The sequence below is a fragment of the Gymnodraco acuticeps genome, unplaced genomic scaffold (assembly GCF_902827175.1).
Source record: "Gymnodraco acuticeps unplaced genomic scaffold, fGymAcu1.1, whole genome shotgun sequence".
NCBI lineage: Eukaryota > Metazoa > Chordata > Actinopteri > Perciformes > Bathydraconidae > Gymnodraco > Gymnodraco acuticeps.
This window is the reverse complement of record NW_022990235.1, coordinates 2736464-2748495: the sequence shown is the minus strand read 5'-3', so window position 1 is coordinate 2748495 and position 12032 is coordinate 2736464. Positions and strand designations below refer to the sequence as shown.

The 12032-nt window shown below is 39.0% G+C and overlaps 1 protein-coding gene across 1 annotated transcript in view; it reads right to left on the bottom strand.

The window, feature by feature from the left end:
* Nucleotides 1-12032, bottom strand: part of ca16b (carbonic anhydrase XVI b) — a 108905-nt gene that overhangs the window by 40235 nt on the left and 56638 nt on the right. Inside the window, 2 exon segments of the mRNA XM_034219040.1 lie at nt 30-178; nt 7652-7831. Coding sequence (XP_034074931.1) covers nt 30-178; nt 7652-7831 — 329 coding nt within the window.

The following is a 12032-nucleotide window of genomic DNA, read 5'->3' as shown; positions in this document are numbered from 1 at the left end:
AAGTGTAATATAGTGACAGGATGCTTTACCTCTACAGGAAACCTTCTGCCATTGATGCTGTGTTCTGAGCCTGCTGATCCATTACTATGGCCCCAGTGAAACTCAATCTTCTCAGCCTTAAAACGCCCTGGCAGTCCAGCACCTCTTACGAAGTAGTCATCCTTCAGGAGAACAGCAACTGTAGAAAAAGTCAAAATTAAATATGGAATCAAACAAAGAAAGAAAATGGAGTACACTCATGCAAAGGCAGAAAAAGATAGATGAGTAGTCAACTAATTGATTCTAGAGTAACTCAGCATTGGTGGCTGTTTTCTTTTGCCAGTAATGTCAATATTATAACTTTTATTATCTTCTTCATAAACTAAAGCTGACTGCCTCAATTTAGATTGAAATTATTGTAGAGAATTTTAATTGGAGCTCAACAAGCTTTTACCATCCATTTAAAAGGCTACTCGGCCACCAAGGGTCTGAAAGGGTCTGCCTCTGTATGCTACTGTGTTAGGGATCATCATGACTAGATACAGAGTCAGTTGTGTGCACATTCACAATGACGCCACTGAGGTGCCCTTAAGTAAGAGCAGACAGCCCCCTCTTACAGTGTCCTTGACATCCTATTGGTTCAGTGTGGGAAGCTTCAGACAAAGCAACTCTGTCTTAAACCTCTTGCATGGTTTGCGAGGAAGACATAATTCTCTGCGTTGTGATCTTCCCCTCCCTGCTAGCATTTTTGCAAGGCTGTAAGGCTGTTGCTTCAACTGTGGTAAAGCAAGCATTTTAAATTGTCTTCTCATGCAAGGTTATTACCAGTTTCTGCACGGCTGAAGGTTTGACATTTTTGCAGGGAAGATCTTGTAATGTGAGTATTTTTTTGCTGCGTCTTTATGCTGTGTGTGTGTCACAGCATAAAGACGCTCACATCAGTTATGGAAATGAATGTTCTATGAAATCCTAGTATTAGCATTTTTTACATAGTTGTATTAGCATACACACAAGAATATGACTTTCTAAACATTCATTTTTCGAGAATTTGGTGCAATATTAATAGGGATGTCTGAAATATAGTTTTTGGGGCTTTTCATCTTCTGATAGAGATTACAAAAAATGCACATTGCAGGACACATACACAGCGCCTCTTCACACAATAAATAGTGCTATCCATTTGAGAATGAAATATCATAATAATGTTGATGACCCTTAATGCTCATATCTTTTCTTGTGAGCTTGCTTTTCATTGTAGGTTATTCACACATGATTTTCTGTTTAATTACATCCAATATTCTCCTATTATTAAAAAGTCTGAGATTCAGGAATGAAGCACTATAAAAACCATTCAACAGCATGACAAATATTTTTGCAGAATTGGGCGCTGGAGATAAACTGACAATTAACCTCATAACCTTAAATGTTACAACATTTGCAGTGATATTGTTGTTGCTGCTGACCATATCAAGCAGAATAATCACAGAGGCTTTGCATGTTCTTGCTTCCTGCGAACAAAAGATCTATTTTCAGTGGATAACATATACTGTACTTGTTAGTAGCCTGAGCAATTTTGAAGTCCTGCAGTGGCTTCGGAGAGGGTTTTTAAGGGTCATAACATTTTCACAATTTGTAGTAGGCCATTTAATCCTCTTCCTGATGTTAAAACACAGACATTACTGCAGTTATGAGGTTTTTACATGACAACAGCAATTCAAATTCTCCTTAAAAGTGCAGGCTGTCTGCGATTCCTGAAAGCCAACATTGTTCAATGTTGTCAGTGGTGTCATGTAAGGGTGAACTAACTGCACTAGATCTAGTATTCCATTTAGCATTTCATGACATCCAAAATGCCATCATGACAAGGCATATTACCATCATTCTGCTGTCCTGGCAGAGGTTACATTTTTATGTTTCTACAACCCTTTACCACGTCTTCATTTGACATCATTGGCCAGATTAGACGCAGTGTTCTGTCGGGTGATCCCACCCGGTTACAGGGGGATTTAGTCAGTCTCTCTGGATAAGGACAGCCCACTTTTAAATCATATCACACAAAGCAATCCAAGAGAATGAGCATGTGTATAAGCAAACACAGCCTGTCAGTAAACACAGATGACATGATGAACAAGCTGTGCAGAGGGAATGCATGACATTAAGGTAAGTGAAACAGATCACCATGGGGTGATTTCAACAGGAAGAATCGTGACGAGCATGAGATCCAGAGAAAAGGAATGGAGAGACAAGAAGATCTGAAGAGGAGAACCTTGTGTGATGAGGGATGAGTTGAGCCCTTGTCGCGAGGCAAGAAAGAATCTGCCAGCAGTATTAATGTGCCAATGCTGCTTAAGCTGATGGCCCACAGTAAGATGGAAAAAGCTCTTAGATGGAGAACATTTCCAAGAGCGAATGCGTCAGGTCAAAGTGTAAATCAGTCTGCCAAGGAATAAATTAACCATATCATGATTATAATTGCTGCTAACTCTTTCACAAACACATACATATTTACAAGGATGGCAATAAATCCCCTGTTCTGCTGTTGTTAGTGTAATCCCGTTTGAAACAAAAGGAAAGTCAAGGAAAGGGGATACTGGCCGGTCATGGGAGTTTCATTAAAAATGCGGCCCTGGGTGTGTTTGAACCCTCAAACAGCAAAGTAGGAATTAGAAGCTAAGCCGAAAAGACCTTGAATCACAGCCAGTGTGAGAAGGGAAGTGTGTGTGAAAGTAAATCCTTGATCAATGCAAATGTCTCTTGGGCCTTCCGTTTCCTCATGAATTTAGTTGAGAGTTGTTTGAAATGTAACTGAGAAATGTTTTGTTGAGGTACGCTGCTTGAATAGCGGCCAATCAGCTCGATCTCAAAGCGGGTCAAGGCACGAGGGAACACTGTGAAATCAATCTCAATGAACTTTTAAGACCTATTCACTCAGCTCTTAATTACAACATTCACTTTTAAATAGTATCAATGATGTTCAAGCCCATTTGAACTTTTGAATCTTTACATCCCCTAGTGGCACAAAAAAAGACAATATATAAAAAAGCAACTCGGGCAAATGTATTAATGAATAACGAGTATAAGGGAACATGCTTACATGACCTTGTATTGGCAAATGTAGTTTCAACCAGATATCTAGAATATTTGTAGATGATATCAAACTAAATCAATGACATTGGTAAAAGCATTGTTTACTGCTCACGTGTAAATGAAAAAGCCTGAAGGTTTTACGTTTGAGAATAAACATTTTGGAAAAGAAGAAGTCCATGTAAACAAATAACTGAGGAAGCCATAGACAAAAAGTGGCCCTAGTCTCATGGCAATATACTGTAATGTATATGAATGGACACATACTGTCAGCGGTAAAGCATCAGGGCCTTCAAGGTATTCAGAGAATACCCTGAAACTCTCAGTTAAAACAAACAAAAAATCGATTTAATTATATGAATACAATTTTATAAAATGTAAATAAAATGAAATGAAAATAATCATATCTGTGTTGTTGATCTGTAATATTACAGAGTTACATTGATTGGTTTATCCTTCTCGGTCCATGCACTACGCATTTCAGTGGTTTTGTGTTAGAAAAGAAAGCAACCAATCAATCAGATCTTGTTCTGGGTCTCTGGGTAGAATATCCTTCAACCAAGGTATTCTACATCCTTGATCGAATGCCCTGGCTGTTGCACTGAATGAGAGCGAGCGTACGTTTGGACCATGGTTTGGACTGACAGTTTGATCAACCAATCATATATTGATTTGTAGCCAATGGGCGTATTCTTTCAGAGCTTCCCTCAGTTCCAGGGTACTCTAGAAGGCCCGGTAGTTCACTGGAGAGAAACAGAGGATCTAGATCAGGGATGGGAAAATGGCGGCCCGGGGTAGTACTGATACTGTCCACTAGACTCCTAGTTACGTTACGAGCTGCATACATGATTTTGTTCGGCATCCAAATACCGCAAAATAATCTGTGACGCGTTTGTGTGTATTGTGTTTGTTTCCCAGGGAAACACTCACAAGAAACACCGGCTGTTGTTATGCCTGCCCTGCTGTGACGTTAAGTTGCCTCTTGTAATTATGCCTTTACAAGCTTAAAGGTTGTATTTATCATCTGAATTTGGCGAAACAAGTTTAATATTCTAAAAACCAAGACTTTGTTTATTTTAAATCAGATGAAAACAAACTGTCACGGACCCTGCCGTGTTATCTATGATTACTATACGCTTTTCATTCATAATTTCAGCGGGAGGGAGGGGGAGCGGCGCTGAGGAACAGCAGAGTGCGGGCTGACAGGTGTCTGTGTTGACATTCCCCTTATTGTGGAATAAGGGGAATGCAGAGACAGGCTACAAGTGTCTTAGGTTCAAGTTAGACAACTAATGTCTGGGTTAGTGTTCATGACTTCATGCTTATGTCATCTTAATGGTTATTCTTAATGCACACACATTTTCCGTGCCTTACAATAGTTTAAAGTAGTTGTATTCCTCTGTTAAATAACCTGTTCAATACAAACATGCCACTTCACATTTCTGTGAACTGATATTTTTTTAGTGAGCTTATAAGAGGATGTTCCCTGAAAGATTGTAAAATGTCAATGAAGATGTCAGACTTAGTATATTTGTTAATAATTACATACAATTTGTGTGTGTGTGTGTTCCAAGTGAATCTGCAGCCCCCTGGTGGCCAGTACATCAATTATGTGGCCCCCACCACCATCCAAGTTGCCCATCCCTGATCTCGATGAATGTGACGTAGGGGGGGGTGTCTGTTCTGTTCAGCTCCTGATGTCCGCTGTGCTAACCAAACAATGATGTCAATGGGCTTGGAAACACTTGGCCATGTTTGACATCATCTTTAACAACTTCAGTACAATTAAACAACAAAAGATTGTCAAGGACGGCACATGACAAAAGATTGCAGACTTAGCAACTTATCTAGGATGGCGCCGAAAGCCAAAGATAGTTTAAGAACACGTATCACATTCAAAACTTTGTAACTGTCTTCCATGAACATCAAGGATAAATATCTCCTCAGATCAATAACTTAACACTTAATGTGGTTCATGAAAACATTCATCCACATTTCAACAGACAAAGACTAGCAAATGCAGTCAAAGATGTTGGAATGTAACAATTGTACCTACTAGCTTTGAATCTAATCTCAACCTTGTAGGCTTTTACAGTGAGAAGTGTCAGCTGACTAATAACATACAAGAGAGACGATCAAGAAATATGTCATGACTTGCTCAAGTGCATTTCATCTTGTTCATGTAATATTTCCTCCTCTATTCTATCAACAATTTGATGCTTCAGTGAGGAATAAAATGTACCTGTCATATCATGGCTGCTCAAAAGAGTGGTTGTAATGGCAAACTATGGTTAAAGAAAAAAAGCTTCCTCATTTAGGGCAAAATAATGTAAAATTAATTTAAAATATTGTGGGGTGAAGCTGCTATATTTTAAATTGACCTCTTCTAAAAAGCGTTTGCATGATTACATTTTCTGGTAATATTGTTCAATTTTCCTGATTTTCACAGTGCTTAGCCGTCTAAAATTTCCTTTGTACAGTTTGTGCACAAAATTAAAGCCAACCGTGTTATTTCTATCATCGTAAATAAGCAGCCCCCAGCATTGCTTGGCTGTCCCAGCGGTCTTGGTTGTCATGGAGGCTAACAACTCTCATTACGATCAAACGCAAAAGATGAAGCTCCTCTCTGAGAGAAATAGTGCCAGGAGCAGAGGAGATCAATTAAGGTCAGAGTTTCACACAAATAGTCCGGATTAGCTGTTTGAAAGAAATATATAGCAATGGTTTGAAGTAGCAGTTAATAAATAATAAAGTGAGTTTTAAAATGTTTTTCACAAACAAGGCGTGAACGCTTTAACAAAGAGGAGAGGGAGTGATAAAAGGAGATCAGGGGGCAGTACAATGAAGGCAATGATAAAATAAAAAATAAAACCACCGATAGATTTACAAGAATCATGACTATTACGTGATTGTTAGGTCCTTTACTGAAACGTTTAAAAACATGGATATGTGATTAAGATAACGTTTTTTATCGATGTATTCCTACAGTGTATTTTTGTTACATTGTCATTATACTATGTATAGTGGAATAAATGTCATTATCACATTATGTCTAGTTTGAGTAGTCCTTCTTTCCAAGCACACAGTATTGCTCACACTTATCACTGCAAGGATCAAACCTATAAGAAGCAGTGTGAAATGTGAAGGTGGAGATGTGAACGTGCAAAAAGCTGATGTCATTTATAAGTTTCTTCAGTCCGTATGGCAAATCAATTGTATGAACACACTATGGTATAATATTCATCATGTTGTTGTTGTTTATAAATAATATCAGTCCTATTCCATTGTTTAAAGGTCTATTATACAGTTTTTCATCAATATATTATAGGTCTCATGATATATACAAAACATGTCTCTGAAACACCAAACAGATCATGCATTGTAGCATCCAATAATCCCCTCTGTTTCAGGCCTTTTTCAAAAGGGCTGATTCTCTGTCTGTTACTATAGATGAAAATAAGGAGCCACTCCCCACGCCGAGATATTTGGTTAAAAAGAACACAATGGTGCTCTAGGAGGAGATTCAGGTGATAACGTGGGGGGGGGGGGTTACCTTGGTTGGTTATTGGCTAATGGTTACACAAGCCAAAAAAACGTTGTGACGTCATTAAGTGGCCAAAATCTGATCAGCTCATTTTCAGACAGTGTTTTATATAAATGGATCAGGGCAAAAAGTATTTTTTCCTGAAACTTTCAGAATCTCTTTACACAGAGGGGACACATGTTTATGTATAAAAGACATGGACAAGTGGATTTTGCATAGTAGGTCCCTGTGTTTCCCCTAGGTTTACTGCTTTGGGGGGGTGCTACCTGAGCGGGCGGAGGGGGGGTGTCATTGGGATATATTTTGTTGAAATCCTCTGGAGCAGAGAGAGGAGCTGTGGATTATTGTTATCGATTAATTCATCGGTGTTTCTTACCCCTAATTTCCACCGGGTCCGTCTGCGCCGTGTTACGGCTGCGCCGCAGCGTTCGCATAAAATCGCGGCCACCCTAGTCAATGGGTGCTATTCCACCACACACGGCGTGTTACGGCTCAGAAGCGTCCCAGAAGCATCTCTGGCTGTTTTAACTTTTAAATGCACTGTAAGGCGACCTTGGGTGTCCTGAAAGGCGCCTCGAAATAAAACGTATTATTATTATTAACTTTATCTGTACAAAGTAGCCTGTCCAGGAAATATGCCCAAATCAACCAAAAACGGCGAGCCGGCAGGCAAGACGCTCCGCTTCTGAAATGCGCCCGGTAGGGTATGACGCTTTTTAATAAAAGAGCACATGTTCAATGTGAAAAGTGACAGTAGATATAGATTAGTTGCAATTTGGTGCTATATGTATATATATATAAAAAAAAATGTATACAAAAAGAAAATTATTATAATTTTTTTTTTTTAAACACCTTGAATTTCAGGGGGGTTGCGGAGCTCCGTTGGCGGGGCGCAGCGCCCCTCCAAGACAATGGTAGGGGAAACACTGTGTCCCCTTTAAGGTTTTTTGCTGTGGTATAATTGTAGTATTGGTACCAAAATACTTTCGACAGGGATCGTATTACAGTCATAATTTTGGTATTGAGACAATACTAGATGCCGACCTGTCTTTCCATTGTTTTTCATGGTGGTCTGGTTGGAGGACTCAGTGTTGAACTTGTCAAACACCAGCTCCTGGTACTCCTCCGAAACCAAAGCTCGCTCATCTGTAATATCCACAGGTGATTGGTTCTTCGCCGAACATTCTGGGTATGCGGCTGCCCATCCTCGAGGTCCATGGTTTCCTGCATTAACAGAAGAAACATCATTTTATAAAGATGCAGATAGAATACAAAAATGATTTTATATAACGCACACCATTTTGAAAACACTGTGACAATATTTCTGCTACAGCAGCGGCCAGTTTTCAATATGCCCGTAACGGAAATTGAGGGAAGGGAGACAGAGATTCTTCATATTCATTCAGCTGCAGTGCCCTCTAAACCCCTCCAACAGCTGGGAAAACATGTAAACATAATGAAAATTCATCATCTGGCTACAGGCAATTCCAGCGTTAATTAGTCCATAAAGTCCATATAGGATATAAATATCCAAATGAGGCAGATCCTTCAGTGCTGCACAAACTGAAAGCCTGGAATGGGTACAGAGTTAATGGGGGTCTATTCCTTGGCTCAAATAGGTTTTAAAAAACATTAAACCAAATACGCTATTCAATAGAAAACAGTCCGCTTTAACAATTATTGTGCAGTGTGTGCTCCAAACAAACTTCCTGTAGAATCCCCATTCACTGTCTGCTCTTTTAATCCTCTATCCCCTACAGTGGCGCTTCTACAAAGGAATAATCCACAACCGACAGGGGTCCCCTTGATCTCTTCTCGGGTACAATGGGCCAATGCAATAACAAAAGCTGAGGGATCAGGGGAACAAGGAAGCATGCATGGATTTTAACTTTTCTGGGTTAACACAATATTCATGATCCCATTCCCTAAAGATATAGGACAACTTGGCGGCTGGTTCGTGAAAAAATACAAGAACCCCACTGTACTAAAACAGGCTGGATCAAGAGTGGCTTTATGTCGTAATGTATAAACACCTTGCAGCCAAAACTAAAGGATTATTTTGAAATGAACACGTCGGCCAAGGAAGAAACATAAAGATGCATGTTGGAGAGCGCAGACACATCAACAGGAATCACTACATTCATCCCTCCAATGACTATGCCACGAAGTTAGGAGAAGAGTTCATTAAACATGGTCACATCCTCAGTGTCTTGGTTCTTATATTTCTTGGATTTGTCCAGTGACTTAAATTAAGATAAATTGCCTTGTGAATACAACCTCAAAGATTATGAGCTGGTGGGGTCTGGATTGCATTAAAATGTTGGTTGAGCTGCATTTCTAATAATGACTGCATTAGGAGGTAGGATTATATTTATCAATCATAGCGTTAGACTTGCGAATATCTCACCAACTAATATGTTATACAATGGCACCTAGCCCATTATATATGTAATACTATTATTATGAGGATAGAAAAGGCTGCATGAGAATTGAATATACATAGAAAGTATTTTTTATATATTTGAGCAAATGCTTAGCGTATTCAAATAAAAATGTTCTGTATAAGAAATCTTATTAAATTAAATAGAACAAATATTATGTGAATACAATACATTTCCTTCAATTATATTTGATCTGTGCTTGCTGACAAGCTTTCTGTACATGTAACCTTGCCACCCACATGGACGTTTTAGGAAGCAATTCAATTAAATTAGGTCTATTAAACAATTGATTAAAGGTTAAAGCGCTGTGAAGTAATATATTTGATATCAACACTGAAGCAAATGACTCCCTGTGATGTAAAAGCTTTGCTTCCAAGGCCAGTCTTACTGAGAATCGACAACACAATCAATATAGGAGGTCTAGAGTAAAGAATGGGACACCTAGCAACCTGAATAGAGGCACACATTAGTCTTAGCGGTTGATAGACCAAACTGTAAAAAAATACTGCTCTGTTTCTGTTTAATGTTAAACAAACAAACAAAGCTATTCTGTTTGGCTTGTGCAGCTCATTTAAATGCCATATCCTACCTGAAAAGGGATAATCATTCATTATTTCGGGCCCTGACTCATTGCCATATAATGACATGTTTGGTCCGATGAACCCATAGAGCTGAAACCGATAAACTCATATCTGTTTTTTGCAGATGAATTGGTGGTGGCCACTGAGTAACAAGAAAAGGCAGAGCTGCAGAAGCATATTAGAGGGAAATATTGTGGAAACATTGTCACCATTACATAGATGATTCACAAGAGAGCACAGACAAGAATGAATCTATCCAATTGTTGCTTATGTAATGTGTTTACATATATTTTAAAACATTTACTCTGGACTGGGTACTTGGGTACTTTTGCAACCTCCCAAATATCAGTATTGATCTCTAGTATCTGTCCGCCACCAATATGAATCAATCATGGCACTTATATCCCCACACAGTTCCATTACATTTATCTGTATGTCTCTGAATGTTTCTTGGAAAAACAATAAGAGCTCAGACTGTGCGGGGCTAGCTGATGTGTATGTATACAGTTAAAGTAATACACACTGGAGGCAGTTGTGCAATTGGTTATGACTTACTTCCGTCCCATTTGTGTTCACAGAAAAATTCCTTTTGGCAGAGCTGTCTGAGACACAATGCCTCCAGTTGCTTTGAACATGTACCACTCCCCTAACAGACAGAGTTTGCTATGTGGACTACCAGCAATAGAAAACACTGAGAACTATTCAGGGTCTCCAGTGGGCAGTTTCAACCCCAGTTTCTTGTTTTCTTCTTTCTTCTCTTAAGTGAATTGCGGCAAACAACAAAAACACTTTTGAGAAGTTAAGGGGACATAAACGGGCTTCAAAGAGTAAACAACACTATTCATAGTGAAATAAATGTAGTGTACTGAAACCACTAAAATTTTTCACAGGCTTGTTTTATTCAAATTATAACTAGAGAAAATTGTAATCTTTAGCTAATTTTCCATTAAAACACACATTACAACCCATTTACTGCTGGAGAGATAATTCTGCCTTTCAAGAACATAAAGGGAGGAGCAGCTCTAAAATCAGATAAGTGAGGGTTGCACAGCAGTCGATTAATCTGTCTCATTGCCATCCATCAGAATGACTATAATCCTAGTGGTAAAGCCTTTCACATAGCAGCCATGCCATTCTATACGGCTGAGGAGAACAAATTAAAAATAAGTACAAGTTTAAAAGTGTTGTAGATTGATTTATCAAATACATTATCCTCCACATTTGCAGCTACATTCAGCATAGGGCTCGGAGAGAACGACACACACACACACACACACACTTATTCTGATGAAAATCTTTATAGGTGTTATTGGGTAATTCACGCTTTGATGATCATTTTATATACCTACATATTAAGTAAAGAACTATAAACTAAACTATATTTATTGACATAGATGAGCGAGTTGCACTGATCTCACCTCACATTCAAGGAATAACAATATCGAGCTGAATTAAGCTGTACCTATTGTTGCTCAGGCAACTGGTGAATCTGAATCCGAGCAATAAAATCGCCCTGCACCAAATCCTACCTCTGTGAAGCTTGTTCTATATATTGAGACAGTGGCTGCTAACTGAAATATTGTTTTTTAAAAGTGCGTCATTTGCAATCTCTGGTGTAAAGGATTCACAAAACATGCCATTTTCACTGTGTGGAAAAATAACGATATACTGTAGGTATCAATATTATAAGTCAAATTTGATCAGATGTTACAGCATCAAAACAGGCATGAGTACATCAGTACAAATACAACAATATCCTCAGTAAGAGATCTTCATTAGGTTTGATAGTCAAATGCCTAAAGCCTAAATGTCTTCACCGCTTCACTGCTTTTATCAGTTTCAGTAATGCTCTGCATGCTTTAGAGTGTTTTGATCAATACCAGCAAGGGTTAAGTGACAAATGTCACATTTACATCAATATTTTGACAAATGCACAAATATCTTCATTTTGTAATCTATGATCTATGCTGGAGGTAAGAGGAGTGATGTTTATCAAGTCCATACTGTTCGTGAATCCGACCTGTTCTGGTTCACTTCTGTGAGATGTGACAGCACTCTTGTTTTAAGTAAAACAGGCACATGTTTCTCTCAATCTGCCACTTTCAGTTCCAGGCGTCATCCCATTAACCTTGGGATAAACAGCCGTGCCTGTGCTACCATGGCAATGCTGACAGAATGGCAATTGCCTTGTCATTTCCGTTTTGTCCCTCCGAGAGAAAGCATCCATGCTGTATGCCGCCTGGCAGAACTCCCAGAATTGGCACACTAGCCAAATCTACGCTGATCAGTCCATATGTATGAGTGGCACTGACAACATAACATGGACAGCAGATATAAGACACCGTCTGCAGCACTGAGAGGGGTCATAATAGTTGTGGCAGTTGGAGCGGTGGAAAGTGAGAT